Source organism: Salvelinus alpinus, chromosome 4 (genome assembly GCF_045679555.1).
Source record: "Salvelinus alpinus chromosome 4, SLU_Salpinus.1, whole genome shotgun sequence".
Taxonomy (NCBI): domain Eukaryota; kingdom Metazoa; phylum Chordata; class Actinopteri; order Salmoniformes; family Salmonidae; genus Salvelinus; species Salvelinus alpinus.
Genome location: NC_092089.1, coordinates 5,730,437 through 5,750,486, shown reverse-complemented (window position 1 = coordinate 5,750,486; position 20,050 = coordinate 5,730,437). Strand labels below are relative to the sequence as shown.

Genomic DNA, 20,050 nt, shown 5'->3' with positions numbered 1-20,050 from the left:
TTCAGGAAGGACAACAGGAAGCCGAGGCTGACACTTAGGACGAGGCTTCAGGAAGGACAACAGGAAGCCAATGCTGACACTTAGGATGAGGCTTCAGGAAGGACAACAGGAAGCCTATGCTGACACTTAGGCTTCAGGAAGGACAACAGGAAGCCGATGTTGACACTTAGGACGAGGCTTCAGGAAGGACAACAGGAAGTCGATGCTGACACTTAGGATGAGGCTTCAGGAAGGACAACAGGAAGCCAATGGTGACACTTAGGATGAGGCTTCAGGAAGGACAACAGGAAGCCGATGTTGACACTTAGGACGAGGCTTCAGGAAGGACAACAGGAAGTCGATGCTGACACTTAGGATGAGACTTCAGGAAGGACAACAGGAAGCCGATGCTGACACTTAGGATGAGGCTTCAGGAAGGACAACAGGAAGCCGATGCTGACACTTAGGATGGGGCTTCAGGAAGGACAACAGGAAGCCGATGCTGACACTTAGAATGAGGCTTCAGGAAGGACAACAGGAAGTTGATGCTGACACTTAGGATGAGGCTTCGGGAAGGACAACAGGAAGTCGATGCTGACACTTAGGATGAGGCTTCAGGAAGGACAACAGGAAGTCGATGCTGACACTTAGGATGAGGCTTCAGGAAGGACAACAGGAAGTCGATGCTGACACTTAGGATGAGGCTTCAGGAAGGACAACAGGAAGCCGATGGTGACACTTAGGATGAGGCTTCAGGAAGGACAACAGGAAGCCGATGCTGACACTTAGGATGAGGCTTCAGGAAGGACAACAGGAAGCCGATGTTGACAGGAACTAACAGTGAAGAGAAGATGGCATTAAACTGTCCCATAATACGTCCTGGTAGGAACTAACAGTGAAGATGGCATTAAACTGTCCCATAATACGTCCTGGTAGGAACTAACAGTGAAGAGAAGATGGCATTAAACTGTCCCATAATACGTCCTGGTAGGAACTAACAGAGAAGAGAAGATGGCATTAAAATGGCCCATAATACGTCCTGGTAGGAACTAACAGAGAAGAGAAGATGGCATTAAACTGGCCCATAATACGTCCTGGTAGGAACTAACAGAGAAGAGAAGATGGCATTAAACTGTCCCATAATACGTCCTGGTAGGAACTAACAGAGAAGAGAAGATGGCATTAAAATGGCCCATAATACGTCCTGGTAGGAACTAACAGAGAAGAGAAGATGGCATTAAACTGGCCCATAATACGTCCTGGTAGGAACTAACAGAGAAGAGAAGATGGCATTAAACTGTCCCATAATACGTCCTGGTAGGAACTAACAGAGAAGATGGCATTAAACTGTCCCATAATACGTCCTGGTAGGAACTAACAGAGAAGAGAAGATGGCATTAAACTGGCCCATAATACGTCCTGGTAGGAACTAACAGAGAAGAGAAGATGGCATTAAACTGGCCCATAATACGTCCTGGTAGGAACTAACAGAGAAGATGGCATTAAACTGTCCCATAATACGTCCTGGTAGGAACTAACAGAGAAGATGGCATTAAACTGTCCCATAATACGTCCTGGTAGGAACTAACAGAGAAGATGGCATTAAACTGTCCCATAATACGTCCTGGTAGGAACTAACAGAGAAGAGAAGATGGCATTAAACTGTCCCATAATACGTCCTGGTAGGAACTAACAGAGAAGAGAAGATGGTATTAAACTGTCCCATAATACGTCCTGGTAGGAACTAACAGAGAAGATGGCATTAAACTGTCCCATAATACGTCCTGGTAGGAACTAACAGAGAAGAGAAGATGGCATTAAACTGTCCCATAATACGTCCTGGTAGGAACTAACAGAGAAGATGGCATTAAACTGTCCCATAATACGTCCTGGTAGGAACTAACAGAGAAGATGGCATTAAACTGTCCCATAATACGTCCTGGTAGGAACTAACAGAGAAGATGGCATTAAACTGTCCCATAATACGTCCTGGTAGGAACTAACAGAGAAGATGGCATTAAACTGTCCCATAATACGTCCTGGTAGGAACTAACAGAGAAGATGGCATTAAACTGTCCTGGTCCTAGTTGGCAGAGACAGACATCTCCTGATTTAAAGGTGACCACCCTGGTTTCATGGTCCTCAGAGTCTAACACATTACTGTTGGCTGGCAGGGGAGGAGGAGGCATGGAGAGTCCAACACCCACACACCCACCCACCCACACACACACACACACACACAGAGGGTCCACCCACACACACACACACAGAGGGTCCGTTTCCCAGGCTACGGCCACGCTACATCTCCACCAGGCAGCCCAGCTAGTTCTGATCCATTAAACAGGAGAGATTGAAGAGCTCTTCAAAGCCAGGGAATGAATTACTGGACTCGCGGCTCGTTCCTTTTAACTGTTAGACTGACAGACCACTGATGGAAGTGTTTGTTCTGAGGTTTGTTTTGTGTGTTAATCTGTGTGTGCCCCAGCTCTGATGTCGTCATTTAGCCGTCGAGGGAGTTTAAAAACAGGGGCCCGTTTTTCTGTCGGAGCACGACGGAATGTTCTAGAGAAGGAATAGACATGGATATGTCAACGGGCAACCTTTCACCACATGTAGAGACAGCGGTACTATATCGATCTAACACACACACACACACACACACACACACACACACACACACACACACACACACACACACACACACACACACACACACACACACACACACACACACACACACACTAACGGTCTCGCCACTTAGACCGGTGATCTGTCATTTCACAAAGGTAAATGAGGAATGCAACCACAAGAATCCCACAGTGTTCAACATGTCCTCTTCCTCATTCCCATGTTCCTCATAGAATCCAGACGTTTAGGAGGACAGCTAGGTCTCATTTGGTTCTTCCTCATTCCCATGTTCCTAATAGAATCCAGATGTTTAGGGGGGACAGCTAGGACTCATTTGGTTCTTCCTCATTCCCATGTTCCTCATAGAATCCAGATGTTTAGGGGGAACAGCTAGGGCTCATTTGGTTCTTCCTCATTCCCATGTTCCTCATATAATCCAGATGTTTAGGGGGACAGCTAGGGCTCATTTGGTTCTTCCTCATTCCCATGTTCCTAATATAATCCAGATGTTTAGGGGGACAGCTAGGACTCATTTGGTTCATCCTCATTCCCATGTTCCTCATAGAATCCAGATGTTTAGGGGGGACAGCTAGGACTCATTTGGTTCTTCCTCATTCCCATGTTCCTAATATAATCCAGATGTTTAGGGGGACAGCTAGGACTCATTTGGTTCTTCCTCATTCCCATGTTCCTCATATAATCCAGATGTTTAGGGGGACAGCTAGGACTCATTTGGTTCTTCCTCATTCCCATGTTCCTAATATAATCCAGATGTTTAGGGGGGACAGCTAGGACTCATTTGGTTCTTCCTCATTCCCATGTTCCTCATATAATCCAGATGTTTAGGGGGGACAGCTAGGGCTCATTTGGTTCTTCCTCATTCCCATGTTCCTAATATAATCCAGATGTTTAGGGGGACAGCTAGGACTCATTTGGTTCTTCCTCATTCCCATGTTCCTCATATAATCCAGATGTTTAGGGGGGACAGCTAGGGCTCATTTGGTTCTTCCTCATTCCCATGTTCCTCATAGAATCCAGATGTTTAGGGGGGACAGCTAGGACTCATTTGGTTCTTCCTCATTCCCATGTTCCTAATATAATCCAGATGTTTAGGGGAACAGCTAGGGCTCATTTGGTTCTTCCTCATTCCCATGTTCCTAATATAATCCAGATGTTTAGGGGGGACAGCTAGGACTCATTTGGTTCTTCCTCATTCCCATGTTCCTCATATAATCCAGATGTTTAGGGGGGACAGCTAGGGCTCATTTGGTTCTTCCTCATTCCCATGTTCCTCATATAATCCAGATGTTTAGGGGGGACAGCTAGGACTCATTTGGTTCTTCCTCATTCCCATGTTCCTAATATAATCCAGATGTTTAGGGGGACAGCTAGGACTCATTTGGTTCTTCCTCATTCCCATGTTCCTCATATAATCCAGATGTTAAGGGGGGACAGCTAGGGCTCATTTGGTTCTTCCTCATTCCCATGTTCCTAATATAATCCAGATGTTTAGGGGGACAGCTAGGGCTCATTTGGTTCTTCCTCATTCCCATGTTCCTAATATAATCCAGATGTTTAGGGGGGACAGCTAGGACTCATTTGGTTCTTCCTCATTCCCATGTTCCTAATATAATCCAGATGTTTAGGGGGGACAACTAGGACTCATTTGGTTCTTCCTCATTCCCATGTTCCTAATATAATCCAGATGTTTAGGGGGACAGCTAGGACTCATTTGGTTCTTCCTCATTCCCATGTTCCTCATATAATCCAGATGTTAAGGGGGGACAGCTAGGGCTCATTTGGTTCTTCCTCATTCCCATGTTCCTAATATAATCCAGATGTTTAGGAGGACAGCTAGGACTCATTTGGTTCTTCCTCATTCCCATGTTCCTCATATAATCCAGATGTTTAGGGGGACAGCTAGGGCTCATTTGGTCCTTCCTCATTCCCATGTTCCTAATAGAATCCAGATGTTTAGGGGGGACAGCTAGGGCTCATTTGGTTCTTCCTCATTCCCATGTTCCTAATAGAATCCAGATGTTTAGGAGGACAGCTAGGGCTCATTTGGTTCTTCCTCATTCCCATGTTCCTCATATAATCCAGATGTTAAGGGGGGACAGCTAGGGCTCATTTGGTTCTTCCTCATTCCCATGTTCCTAATAGAATCCAGATGTTTAGGGGGACAGCTAGGGCTCATTTAGGTTCTTCCTCATTCCCATGTTCCTAATATAATCCAGATGTTTAGGAGGACAGCTAGGGCTCATTTGGTTCTTCCTCATTCCCATGTTCCTAATATAATCCAGATGTTTAGGAGGACAGCTAGGGCTCATTTGGTTCTTCCTCATTCCCATGTTCCTAATATAATCCAGATGTTTAGGAGGACAGCTAGGGCTCATTTGGTTCTTCCTCATTCCCATGTTCCTAATATAATCCAGATGTTTAGGGGGACAGCTAGGGCTCATTTAGGTTCTTCCTCATTCCCATGTTCCTCATAGAATCCAGATGTTTAGGAGGGACAGCTAGGACTCATTTGGTTCTTCCTCATTCCCATGTTCCTAATATAATCCAGATGTTTAGGAGGGACAGCTAGGGCTCATTTGGTTCTTCCTCATTCCCATGTTCCTAATAGAATCCAGATGTTTAGGAGGGACAGCTAGGACTCATTTGGTTCTTCCTCATTCCCATGTTCCTCATAGAATCCAGATGTTTAGGGGGACAGCTAGGGCTCATTTGGTTCTTCCTCATTCCCATGTTCCTAATAGAATCCAGATGTTTAGGAGGACAGCTAGGGCTCATTTGGTTCTTCCTCATTCCCATGTTCCTAATATAATCCAGATGTTTAGGGGGACAGCTAGGACTCATTTGGTTCTTCCTCATTCCCATGTTCCTAATATAATCCAGATGTTTAGGGGGACAGCTAGGGCTCATTTGGTTCTTTCTCATTCCCATGTTCCTAATAGAATCCAGATGTTTAGGGGGGACAGCTAGGACTCATTTGGTTCTTCCTCATTCCCATGTTCCTAATATAATCCAGATGTTTAGGGGGACAGCTAGGACTCATTTGGTTCTTCCTCATTCCCATGTTCCTCATATAATCCAGATGTTTAGGGGGGACAGCTAGGACTCATTTGGTTCTTCCTCATTCCCATGTTCCTAATATAATCCAGATGTTTAGGGGGACAGCTAGGACTCATTTGGTTCTTCCTCATTCCCATGTTCCTCATATAATCCAGATGTTTAGGGGGGACAGCTAGGGCTCATTTGGTTCTTCCTCATTCCCATGTTCCTAATATAATCCAGATGTTTAGGGGGAACAGCTAGGGCTCATTTGGTTCTTCCTCATTCCCATGTTCCTAATAGAATCCAGATGTTTAGGGGGAACAGCTAGGGCTCATTTGGTTCTTCCTCATTCCCATGTTCCTCATATAATCCAGATGTTTAGGGGGACAGCTAGGACTCATTTGGTTCTTCCTCATTCCCATGTTCCTAATATAATCCAGATGTTTAGGGGGGACAGCTAGGACTCATTTGGTTCTTCCTCATTCCCATGTTCCTCATATAATCCAGATGTTTAGGGGGACAGCTAGGACTCATTTGGTTCTTCCTCATTCCCATGTTCCTAATATAATCCAGATGTTTAGGGGGACAGCTAGGACTCATTTGGTTCTTCCTCATTCCCATGTTCCTAATATAATCCAGATGTTTAGGGGGACAGCTAGGACTCATTTGGTTCTTCCTCATTCCCATGTTCCTAATAGAATCCAGATGTTTAGGAGGAACAGCTAGGGCTCATTTGGTTCTGATTTGAATGTTCTGTGTCTTTTGGCATTTGACAAGCCCTGACTTTTCACTTAAAACATTGTTGTGTTTTTAAACATATAATATTCAGAATACAATATACGTGTGGTCCTGGACCCCATGAAGGAGAGGTCCTGCTATAACAGGTGTTATAACAGGTGTAATAACACCCTACCTTCCTCCAGTATGGTCCTGTACACCATGAAGGAGAGGTCCTGCTATGACAGGTGTTATAACAACCCTACCTTCCTCCAGTATGGTCCTGGACACCATGAAGGAGAGGTCCTGCTATAACAGGTGTTATAACAACCCTACCTTCCTGTGTTATGGGCTTGGACACCATGAAGGAGAGGTCCTGCTATAACAGGTGTTATAACGTATAATAACAACCTACCTTCCTCCAGTATAGGCCTGGACACCATGAAGGGGAGGTCCTGCAGGGGCTCCATGTATTTGTGTCCAGCAGAAAGCACAGTGATCTGGGGCAGACAGACTACCAGAGTCCCAGGCATGGAGGCCTGGTTGTGGTACCAGCTACGGACAGTACCAGGGATGTCACCACATATAATGGTGCTGGGAGAGGGGAGGCTGTCGTTGGGGACGAACACACAGCATGACTGGAGCTCCAACTGGAGGAGAGAGAAGAAGAGGAGAGAGAAGAAGAGGAGAGAGAGAGAGAGAAGAAGAGAAGGGAGAAGAAGAGGAGAGAGAGAGAGAGAAGAGAGAAGAGAGATGGTGCACCATTAGAACTGTGCATCAAATTAATACATACAGTACAACAACCACTTGAGGGGCTGTGAGGAGCAGTGAGGGGCAGTGAGGAGCAATGAGGAGCAGTGAGGGGCTGTGAGGAGCAGTGAGGAGCAGTGAGGAGCAGTGAGGGGCTGTGAGGAGCAGTGAGCAGTGAGGAGCTGTGAGGAGCAGTGAGGATCAGTGAGGGGCAGTGAGGAGCAGTGAGGGGCTGTGAGGAGCTGTGAGGAGCAGTGAGGAGCAGTGATGAGCAGTGATGAGCTGTGAGGAGCAGTGAGGGGCAGTAAGGAGCAGTGAGGGGCTGTGAGGAGCTGTGAGGAGCTGTGAGGGGCTGTGAGGAGCTGTGAGGGGCTGTGAGGGGCTGTGAGGGGCAGTGAGTGGCTGTGAGGGACAGTGAGGGGCAGTGAGGAGCTGTGAGGGACAGGGTGGGGCAGTGAGGGGCAGTGAGGGGCAGTGAGGGGCTGTGAGTGAGGGGCTGTGAGGAGCAGTGAGGGGCTGTGAGGGGCTGTGAGGAGCAGTGAGGAGCAGTGAGGGGCAGTGAGGGGCAGTGAGGAGCTGTGAGGAGCTGTGAGGGGCAGTGAGGGGCAGTGAGGAGCTGTGAGGAGCTGTGAGGGGCAGTGAGGGGCAGTGAGGGGCTGTGAGGGGCTGTGAGGGGAAGTGAGGGGCAGTGAGGGGCTGTGAGGGGCAGTGAGGGGCTGTGAGGGGCAGTGAGGAGCTGTGAGGGGCTGTGAGGAGCTGTGAGGGGCTGTGAGGGGCTGTGAGGGGCAGTGAGGGGCAGTGAGGGGCAGTGAGGGGCTGTGAGGAGCAGTACAGAGCAGTGAGGAGGGTTTCTGTACCAGGGTAACTTCGTTTTCAACAGACCATGAACTCTGTGCTGTCTCAGTGTTTACACGACAAGGCTGGTTGAAACTCCTCAGAAAGAACTACACTGTGTAATGGAAAAGAAAATGTCCCTTCGCTCCTAAATCTGACCTACACAAAACTAATCTCTCCGCATTTTGTCAAGTTTTTCTCGTTGGACAAAGTTAAAAGCAACCGAATCCAGAATAACAAACAGTCGGTAACTCACGGTGGTAACCGCCCATGAGGCCATCTATGGCGAGCGCAGTTCAATCATGAATAAGGAAATATTTGCTTTTCCTGTGTGCGGTGTGAGGTAGTTTAGGTCACTAATCTGAGGCAGGGGGAAAACACGGACATGGTGTAATCTCAGTTCCCACAGTCACCACGGAGACTTCAGTCACAGTCACCATGGAGGCTTCAGTCACAGTCACCACAGAGGCTTCAGTCACAGTCACCACAGAGGCTTCAGTCACAGTCACCACAGAGGCTTCAGTCACAGTCACCACAGAGGCTTCAGTCACAGTCACCACGGCTTCAGTCACAGTCACCATGGCGGCTTCAGTCACAGTCACCACGGATGCGTGTGTGTGTTACTATGGAGAGAGCTAGCTACAGGGTTAATCTGAGTCAATCTGGACACTGTGTGTTCCTATGGAGAGAGCTAGCTACAGGGTCAATCTGGACACTGTGTGTTCCTATGGAGAGAGCTAGCTACAGGGTTAATCTGAGTCAATCTGGACACTGTGTGTTCCTATGGAGAGAGCTAGCTACAGGGTCAATCTGGACACTGTGTGTTACTATGGAGAGAGCTAGCTACAGGGTTAATCTGAGTCAATCTGGACACTGTGTGTTCCTATGGAGAGAGCTAGCTACATGGTTAATCTGGACACTGTGTGTTCCTATGGAGAGAGCTAGCTACAGGGTTAATCTGGACACTGTGTGTTACTATGGAGAGAGCTACCTACAGGGTTAATCTGGACACTGTGTGTTCCTATGGAGAGAGCTAGCTACAGGGTTAATCTGGACACTGTGTGTTCCTATGGAGAGAGCTAGCTACAGGGTTAATCTGGACACTGTGTGTTCCTATGGAGAGAGCTAGCTACAGGGTTAATCTGGACACTGTGTGTTACTATGGAGAGAGCTAGCTACAGGGTTAATCTGGACACTGTGTGTTCCTATGGAGAGAGCTAGCTACAGGGTTAATCTGGACACTGTGTGTTCCTATGGAGAGAGCAAGCTACAGGGTTAATCTGGACACTGTGTGTTCCTATGGAGAGAGCTAGCTACAGGGTTAATCTGGACACTGTGTGTTCCTATGGAGAGAGCTAGCTACAGGGTTAATCTGGACACTGTGTGTTACTATGGAGAGAGCTAGCTACAGGGTTAATCTGGACACTGTGTGTTCCTATGGAGAGAGCTAGCTACAGGGTTAATCTGGACACTGTGTGTTCCTATGGAGAGAGCTAGCTACAGGGTTAATCTGAGTCAATCTGGACACTGTGTGTTCCTATGTATAGAGCTAGCTACAGGGTTAATCTGGACACTGTGTGTTCCTATGTAGAGAGCTAGCTATAGGGTTAATCTGGACACTGTGTGTTACTATGGAGAGAGCTAGCTACAGGGTTAATATGGACACTGTGTGTTCCTATGGAGAGAGCTAGCTACAGGGTTAATCTGGACACTGTGTGTTCCTATGGAGAGAGCTAGCTACAGGGTTAATCTGGACACTGTGTGTTCCTATGGAGAGAGCTAGCTACAGGGTTAATCTGGACACTGTGTGTTACTATGGAGAGAGCTAGCTACAGGGTTAATCTGGACACTGTGTGTTCCTATGGAGAGAGCTAGCTACAGGGTTAATCTGGACACTGTGTGTTCCTATGGAGAGAGCTAGCTACAGGGTTAATCTGAGTCAATCTGGACACTGTGTGTTCCTATGTATAGAGCTAGCTACAGGGTTAATCTGGACACTGTGTGTTCCTATGTAGAGAGCTAGCTATAGGGTTAATCTGGACACTGTGTGTTACTATGGAGAGAGCTAGCTACAGGGTTAATATGGACACTGTGTGTTCCTATGGAGAGAGCTAGCTACAGGGTTAATCTGGACACTGTGTGTTCCTATGGAGAGAGCTAGCTACAGGGTTAATCTGGACACTGTGTGTTACTATGGAGAGAGCAAGCTACAGGGTTAATCTGAACACTGTGTGTTCCTATGGAGAGAGCTAGCTACAGGGTTAATCTGGACACTGTGTGTTACTATGGAGAGAGCTAGCTACATGGTTAATCTGGACACTGTGTGTTACTATGGAGAGATCTAGCTACAGGGTTAATCTGGACACTGTGTGTTCCTATGGAGAGAGCTAGCTACAGGGTTAATCTGAGTCAATCTGGACACTGTGTGTTCCTATGTGGAGAGCTAGCTACAGGGTTAATCTGGACACTGTGTGTTCCTATGTAGAGAGCTAGCTATAGGGTTAATCTGGACACTGTGTGTTACTATGGAGAGAGCTAGCTACAGGGGTAATATGGACACTGTGTGTTCCTATGGAGAGAGCTAGCTACAGGGTTAATCTGGACACTGTGTGTTCCTATGGAGAGAGCTAGATACAGGGTTAATCTGGACACTGTGTGTTACTATGGAGAGAGCTAGCTACAGGGGTAATATGGACACTGTGTGTTACTATGGAGAGAGCTAGCTACAGGGGTAATATGGACACTGTGTGTTCCTATGGAGAGAGCTAGCTACAGGGTTAATCTGGACACTGTGTTCCTATGTAGAGAGCTAGCTACAGGGTTACTATGGACACTGTGTGTTCCTATGGAGAGAGCTAGCTACAGGGTTAATCTGAGTCAATCTGGACACTGTGTGTTCCTATGTAGAGAGCGAGCTACAGGGTTAATCTGGACACTGTGTGTTCCTATGGAGAGAGCTAGCTACAGGGTTAATATGGACACTGTGTGTTCCTATGGAGAGAGCTAGCTACAGGGTTAATCTGAGTCAATCTGGACACTGTGTGTTCATATGGAGAGAGCTAGCTACAGGGTTAATCTGGACACTGTGTGTTCCTATGGAGAGAGCTAGCTACAGGGTTAATCTGGACACTGTGTGTTCCTATGGAGAGAGCTAGCTACAGGGTTAATCTGGACACTGTGTGTTCCTATGGAGAGAGCTAGCTACAGGGTTAATCTGGGTCAATCTGGACACTGTGTGTTACTATGGAGAGAGCTAGCTACAGGGTTAATCTGAGTCAATCTGGACACTGTGTTACTATGGAGAGAGCTAGCTACAGGGTTAATATGAGTCAATCTGGACACTGTGTGTTCCTATGGAGAGAGATAGCTACAGGGTTAATATGGACACTGTGTGTTACTATGGAGAGAGCTAGCTACAGGGTTAATATGGACACTGTGTGTTCCTATGTAGAGAGCTAGCTACAGGGTTAATCTGGACACTGTGTGTTCCTATGGAGAGAGCTAGCTACAGCGTTAATCTGGACACTGTGTGTTCCTATGGAGAGAGCTAGCTACAGGGTTAATATGGACACGGTGTGTTCCTATGTAGAGAGCTAGCTACAGGGGTAATCTGGACACTGTGTGTTCCTATGGAGAGAGCTAGCTACAGGGTTAATCTGGACACTGTGTGTTCAAATGTAGAGAGCTAGCTACAGGGTTAATCTGGACACTGTGTGTTCCTATGTAGAGAGCGAGCTACAGGGTTACTATGGACACTGTGTGTTCCTATGTAGAGAGTGAGCTACAGGGTTAATATGGACACTATGTGTTCCTATGGAGAGAGCTAGCTACAGGGTTAATCTGGACACTGTGTGTTCCTATGGAGAGAGCTAGCTACAGGGGTAATCTGAGTCAATCTGGACACTGTGTGTTCCTATGTAGAGAGGTAGCTACAGGGTTAATCTGGACACTGTGTGTTCCTGTGGAGAGAGCTAGCTACAGGGGTAATCTGAGTCAATCTGGACACTGTGTGTTCCTATGTAGAGAGCTAGCTACAGGGTTAATCTGGACACTGTGTGTTCCTATGTAGAGAGCTAGCTACAGGGTTAATCTGGACACTGTGTGTTACTATGGAGAGAGCTAGCTACAGGGTTAATCTGGACACTGTGTGTTCCTATGGAGAGAGCTAGCTACATGGTTAATCTGGACACTGTGTGTTCCTATGGAGAGAGCTAGCTACAGGGTTAATCTGGACACTGTGTGTTACTATGGAGAGAGCTAGCTACAGGGTTAATCTGAGTCAATCTGGACACTGTGTTCATATGGAGAGAGCTAGCTACAGGGTTAATCTGAGTCAATCTGGACACTGTGTTACTATGGAGAGAGCTAGCTTCAGGGGTAATCTGAGTCAATCTGGACACTGTGTGTTCCTATGTAGAGAGCTAGCTACAGGGTTAATCTGGACACTGTGTGTTCCTATGGAGAGAGCTAGCTACAGGGGTAATCTGAGTCAATCTGGACACTGTGTGTTCCTATGTAGAGAGCTAGCTACAGGGTTAATCTGGACACTGTGTGTTACTATGGAGAGAGCTAGCTACAGGGTTAATATGGACACTGTGTGTTCCTATGTAGAGAGCTAGCTACAGGGTTAATCTGGACACTGTGTGTTCCTATGGAGAGAGATAGCTACAGGGTTAATCTGGACACTGTGTGTTCCTATGGAGAGAGCTAGCTACAGGGTTAATCTGGGTCAATCTGGACACTGTGTGTTACTATGGAGAGAGCTAGCTACAGGGTTAATCTGAGTCAATCTGGACACTGTGTTACTATGGAGAGAGCTAGCTACAGGGTTAATATGAGTCAATCTGGACACTGTGTGTTCCTATGGAGAGAGATAGCTACAGGGTTAATATGGACACTGTGTGTTACTATGGAGAGAGCTAGCTACAGGGTTAATATGGACACTGTGTGTTCCTATGGAGAGAGCTAGCTACAGGGTTAATCTGGACACTGTGTGTTCCTATGGAGAGAGCTAGCTACAGCGTTAATCTGGACACTGTGTGTTCCTATGGAGAGAGCTAGCTACAGGGTTAATATGGACACGGTGTGTTCCTATGTAGAGAGCTAGCTACAGGGGTAATCTGGACACTGTGTGTTCCTATGGAGAGAGCTAGCTACAGGGTTAATCTGGACAATGTGTGTTCAAATGTAGAGAGCTAGCTACAGGGTTAATCTGGACACTGTGTGTTCCTATGTAGAGAGCGAGCTACAGGGTTACTATGGACACTGTGTGTTCCTATGTAGAGAGTGAGCTACAGGGTTAATATGGACACTATGTGTTCCTATGGAGAGAGCTAGCTACAGGGTTAATCTGGACACTGTGTGTTCCTATGGAGAGAGCTAGCTACAGGGGTAATCTGAGTCAATCTGGACACTGTGTGTTCCTATGTAGAGAGGTAGCTACAGGGTTAATCTGGACACTGTGTGTTCCTGTGGAGAGAGCTAGCTACAGGGGTAATCTGAGTCAATCTGGACACTGTGCGTTCCTATGTAGAGAGCTAGCTACAGGGTTAATCTGGACACTGTGTGTTCCTATGTAGAGAGCTAGCTACAGGGTTAATCTGGACACTGTGTGTTACTATGGAGAGAGCTAGCTACAGGGTTAATCTGGACACTGTGTGTTCCTATGGAGAGAGCTAGCTACAGGGTTAATCTGGACACTGTGTGTTCCTATGGAGAGAGCTAGCTACAGGGTTAATCTGAGTCAATCTGGACACTGTGTGTTCCTATGGAGAGAGCTAGCTACAGGGTTAATCTGAGTCAATCTGGACACTGTGTGTTCCTATGGAGAGAGCTAGCTACAGGGTTAATCTGGACACTGTGTGTTACTATGGAGAGAGCTAGCTACAGGGTTAATCTGAGTCAATCTGGACACTGTGTTCATATGGAGAGAGCTAGCTACAGGGTTAATCTGAGTCAATCTGGACACTGTGTTACTATGGAGAGAGCTAGCTTCAGGGGTAATCTGAGTCAATCTGGACACTGTGTGTTCCTATGTAGAGAGCTAGCTACAGGGTTAATCTGGACACTGTGTGTTCCTATGGAGAGAGCTAGCTACAGGGGTAATCTGAGTCAATCTGGACACTGTGTGTTCCTATGTAGAGAGCTAGCTACAGGGTTAATCTGGACACTGTGTGTTACTATGGAGAGAGCTAGCTACAGGGTTAATATGGACACTGTGTGTTCCTATGTAGAGAGCTAGCTACAGGGTTAATCTGGACACTGTGTGTTCCTATGGAGAGAGCTAGCTACAGGGTTAATATGGACACTGTGTGTTCCTATGTAGAGAGCTAGCTACAGGGTTAATCTGGACACTGTGTGTTCCTATGTAGAGAGCGAGCTACAGGGTTACTATGGACACTGTGTGTTCCTATGTAGAGAGCGAGCTACAGGGTTAATATGGACACTGTGTGTTCCTATGGAGAGAGCTAGCTACAGGGTTAATCTGGACACTGTGTTCCTATGGAGAGAGCTAGCTACAGGGTTAATCTGGACACTGTGTTCCTATGGAGAGAGCTAGCTACAGGGTTAATCTACAGGGTTAATATGGACACTGTGTGTTACTATGGAGAGAGCGAGCTACAGGGGTAAAAGATGGTACAAGGTTGTTGGGTCTCGGTGGGTCTTGGGAGAGAATTGTGTTTAACAGCTCAGCGACAGGCCAATAAACAGAGTTTTGGAAGGAGAGGGTATATATTCAATCTGCCCTACTGAGAAGTGACAGGTCTGGGTCGCGGGGGTAAGGTTAGGCAGGTGAAGGGAACTTGGACCGTACCATTAGATGCCTGGCTGGGGGGGGTAAGGTTAGGCAGGTGAAGGGAACTTGGACCGTACCATTAGATGCCTGGCTGGGGGGGTAAGGTTAGGCAGGTGAAGGGAACTTGGACCGTACCATTAGATGCCTGGCTGGGGGGGTAAAGTTAGGCAGGTGAAGGGAACTTGGACCGTACCATCAGATGCCTGGCTGCGGGGGTAAGGTTAGGCAGGTGAAGGGAGCTTGGACCGTACCATTAGATGCCTGGCTGGGGGGGAAAGGTTAGGCAGGTGAAGGGAGCTTGGACCGTACCATCAGATGCCTGGCTGGGGGGGAAAGGTTAGGCAGGTGAAGGGAGCTTGGACCGTACCATTAGATGCCTGGCTGGGGGGGAAAGGTTAGGCAGGTGAAGGGAGCTTGGACCGTACCATCAGATGCCTGGCTGGGGGGGAAAGGTTAGGCAGGTGAAGGGAGCTTGGACCGTACCATTAGATGCCTGGCTGGGGGGGAAAGGTTAGGCAGGTGAAGGGAGCTTGGACCGTACCATTAGATGCCTGGCTGGGGGGGAAAGGTTAGGCAGGTGAAGGGAACTTGGACCGTACCATTAGATGCCTGGCTGGGGGGGAAAGGTTAGGCAGGTGAAGGGAGCTTGGACCGTACCATTAGATGCCTGGCTGGGGGGGAAAGGTTAGGCAGGTGAAGGGAGCTTGGACCGTACCATTAGATGCCTGGCTGGGGGGGAAAGGTTAGGCAGGTGAAGGGAGCTTGGACCGTACCATTAGATGCCTGGCTGGGGGGGAAAGGTTAGGCAGGTGAAGGGAGCTTGGACCGTACCATTAGATGCCTGGCTGGGGGGGAAAGGTTAGGCAGGTGAAGGGAGCTTGGACCGTACCATCAGATGCCTGGCTGGGGGGGAAAGGTTAGGCAGGTGAAGGGAGCTTGGACCGTACCATTAGATGCCTGGCTGGGGGGGTAAAGTTAGGCAGGTGAAGGGAGCTTGGACCGTACCATTAGATGCCTGGCTGCGGGGGTAAGGTTAGGCAGGTGAAGGGAGCTTGGACCGTACCATTAGATGCCTGGCTGGGGGGGTAAAGTTAGGCAGGTGAAGGGAGCTTGGACCGTACCATCAGATGCCTGGCTGCGGGGGTAAGGTTAGGCAGGTGAAGGGAGCTTGGACCGTACCATTAGATGCCTGGCTGGGGGGGAAAGGTTAGGCAGGTGAAGGGAGCTTGGACCGTACCATTAGATGCCTGGCTGGGGGGGAAAGGTTAGGCAGGTGAAGGGAACTTGGACCGTACCATTAGATGCCTGGCTGGGGGGGAAAGGTTAGGCAGGTGAAGGGAGCTTGGACCGTACCATTAGATGCCTGGCTGGGGGGGAAAGGTTAGGCAGGTGAAGGGAGCTTGGACCATACCATTAGATGCCTGGCTGGGGGGGAAAGGTTAGGCAGGTGAAGGGAGCTTGGACCGTACCATTAGATGCCTGGCTGGGGGGGAAAGGTTAGGCAGGTGAAGGGAGCTTGGACCGTACCATTAGATGCCTGGCTGGGGGGGAAAGGTTAGGCAGGTGAAGGGAGCTTGGACCGTACCATCAGATGCCTGGCTGGGGGGGAAAGGTTAGGCAGGTGAAGGGAGCTTGGACCGTACCATTAGATGCCTGGCTGGGGGGGAAAGGTTAGGCAGGTGAAGGGAACTTGGACCGTACCATTAGATGCCTGGCTGGGGGGGTAAAGTTAGGCAGGTGAAGGGAGCTTGGACCGTACCATTAGATGCCTGGCTGGGGGGGAAAGGTTAGGCAGGTGAAGGGAGCTTGGACCGTACCATTAGATGCCTGGCTGGGGGGGTAAGGTTAGGCAGGTGAAGGGAGCTTGGACCGTACCATTAGATGCCTGGCTGGGGGGGTAAGGTTAGGCAGGTGAAGGGAGCTTGGACCGTACCATTAGATGCCTGGCTGGGGGGGTAAGGTTAGGCAGGTGAAGGGAGCTTGGACCGTACCATTAGATGCCTGGCTGGGGGGGTAAGGTTAGGCAGGTGAAGGGAGCTTGGACCGTACCATTAGATGCCTGGCTGGGGGGGAAAGGTTAGGCAGGTGAAGGGAGCTTGGACCGTACCATTAGATGCCTGGCTGGGGGGGAAAGGTTAGGCAGGTGAAGGGAACTTGGACCGTACCATTAGATGCCTGGCTGGGGGGGTAAAGTTAGGCAGGTGAAGGGAACTTGGACCGTACCATTAGATGCCTGGCTGGGGGGGTAAAGTTAGGCAGGTGAAGGGAACTTGGACCGTACCATTAGATGCCTGGCTGGGGGGGAAAGGTTAGGCAGGTGAAGGGAACTTGGACCGTACCATCAGATGCCTGGCTGGGGGGGAAAGGTTAGGCAGGTGAAGGGAACTTGGACCGTACCATTAGATGCCTGGCTGGGGGGGAAACCAACTGACAAAACAATTCAGTGATTTATAGCAACACATAATTGTTTAGTTTTTTACCAGAATAGGAAAGTTAAAATGTTTTCCAATTGGGGTTAAAGTTGTTGAAAAGTTTCCACCGTGGAGACAGGAGGAACATCTTTAAGTGGGAACAGAAGGACCGAGGTAGAACTACCGACTAACACCAGGACTATAGGAAGGAAACAAGACTGAGGTAGAACTACTGACTATAGGAAGGAAACAAGACTGAGGTAGGACAACCGACTAACACCAGGACTATAGGAAGGAAACAAGACTGAGGTAGAACTACTGACTATAGGAAGGAAACAAGACTGAGGTAGAACTACTGACTAACACCATGACTATAGGAAGGGAACAGAAGGACTGAGGTAGAACTACTGACTAACACCAGGACTATAGGAAGGAAACAGAAGGACTGAGGTAGAACTACTGACTAACACCAGGACTATAGGAAGGGAACAGAAGGACTGAGGTAGAACTACTGACTAACACCAGGACTATAGGAAGGAAACAGAAGGACTGAGGTAGAACTACTGACTAACACCAGGACTATAGGAAGGGAACAGAAGGACTGAGGTAGAACTACTGACTAACACCAGGACTATAGGAAGGAAACAGAAGGACTGAGGTAGAACTACTGACTAACACCAGGACTATAGGAAGGAAACAGAAGGACTGAGGTAGAACTACTGACTAACACCGGGACTATAGGAAGGAAACAAGACTGAGGTAGAACTACTGACTATAGGAAGGAAACAAGACTGAGGTAGGACAACCGACTAACACCAGGACTATAGGAAGGAAACAGAAGGACTGAGGTATAACTACTGACTAACACCAGGACTATAGGAAGGAAACAGAAGGACTGAGGTAGAACTACTGACTAACACCGGGACTATAGGAAGGAAACAGAAGGACTGAGGTAGAACTACTGACTAACACCAGGACTATAGGAAGGAAACAGAAGGACTGAGGTAGAACTACTGACTAACACCAGGACTATAGGAAGGAAACAGAAGGACTGAGGTAGGACTACTGACTATAGGAAGGAAACAAGACTGAGGTAGAACTACTGACTAACACCATGACTATAGGAAGGAAACAGAAGGACTGAGGTAGAACTACTGACTAACACCAGGACTATAGGAAGGAAACAGAAGGACTGAGGTAGAACTACTGACTAACACCAGGACTATAGGAAGGAAACAGAAGGACTGAGGTAGAACTACTGACTAACACCAGGACTATAGGAAGGAAACAGAAGGACTGAGGTAGAACTACTGACTAACACCAGGACTATAGGAAGGAAACAGAAGGACTGAGGTAGAACTACTGACTAACACCAGGACTATAGGAAGGAAACAGAAGGACTGAGGTAGAACTACTGACTAACACCAGGACTATAGTGTCTGTGTGTGTGTGTATGTGTGGGTATGTGTGTGTGTGTGTGTGTATGTGTGTGTGTGTGTGTGTGTATAGCAGGAAGCATCATCACCACCTCAACAGACTCGAATTAAAGCGTTCTGAACTAGAACAGGAAACTAAAACATTTCTTCATTTCAACCAGGAAGACTTCAGAAAACACACCAATGCATTCCTTATGCTGGTTTACACACACACACACACACACACACACACACACACACACACACACACACACACACACACACACACACACACACACACACACACACACACACACACACACACACACACACACACACACACACACACACACACACACACACACACAGCTCATATTCTCCCCTGTGATTGTACAGTCATTGGTCATGTGCAGAATAGAAGGCTATTTTGTAGCCGGCCTGGCTTCCAGCCAAGACACCTGAATTAACCCCCCCCCCCCCCCCGGCCTGGCTTCCAGCCAAGACACCTGAATTAACACCCTCCTCAAACAGAGCTGTGAGACTGAAACTCCCTCTCTCCTCTGCTGTGTTCCCCAGTCCTCTGCTGTGTTCCCCAGCCCACTGCTGTGTTCCCCAGCCCTCTGCTGTGTGTTGATCTAGTTACCTCCACAGTGGCCCACCAGCCAGCCAGCTACAGACCCAGCTTTAGTTCCTCATGTGTTGATCTAGTTACCTCCACTCCTCCACAGTGGCCCACCAGCCAGCCAGCTACATACCCAGTTTAGTTCCTAGTGTGATTGATCTAGTTACCTCCACTCCTCCACAGTGGCCCACAGCCAGCCAGCTACAGACCCAGCTTTAGTTCCTAGTGTGTTGATCTAGTTACCTCCACTCCTCCACAGTGGCCCACCAGCCAGCCAGCTACAGACCCAGTTTAGTTCCTAGTGTGTTGATCTAGTTACCTCCACAGTGGTCCACCATCCAGCCAGCTACAGACCCAGCTTTAGTTCCTAGTGTGTTGATCTAGTTACCTCCACAGTGGCCCACCAGCCAGCCAGCTACAGACCCAGCTTTAGTTCCTAGTGTGTTGATCTAGTTACCTCCACTCCTCCACAGTGGCCCACCAGCCAGCCAGCTACAGACCCATCTTTAGTTCCTAGTGTGTTGATCTAGTTACTTCCACTCCTCCACAGTGGCCCACCATCCAGCCAGCTACAGACCCAGCTTTAGTTCCTAGTGTGTTGATCTAGTTACATCCACAGTGGCCCACCAGCCAGCCAGCTACAGACCCAGCTTCAGTTCCTAGTGTGTTGATCTAGTTACCTCCACTCCTCCACAGTGGCCCACCAGCCAGCCAGCTACAGACCCGGCTTTAGTTCCTAGTGTGTTGATCTAGTTACCTCCACAGTGGCCCACCAGCCAGCCAGCTACAGACCCAGCTTTAGTTCCTAGTGTGTTGATCTAGTTACCTCCACTCCTCC

General features: G+C 48.4%; 1 protein-coding gene across 1 annotated transcript in view; it reads right to left on the bottom strand.

Moving 5' to 3' along the window:
- LOC139572810 (intermembrane lipid transfer protein VPS13B-like) overlaps positions 1-20,050 on the bottom strand; it is a 920,449-nt gene that overhangs the window by 447,821 nt on the left and 452,578 nt on the right. The window contains exon 23 of the mRNA XM_071395592.1: positions 6,800-7,034. Coding sequence (XP_071251693.1) covers positions 6,800-7,034 — 235 coding nt within the window. The remainder of the gene's footprint in view (positions 1-6,799; positions 7,035-20,050) is intronic.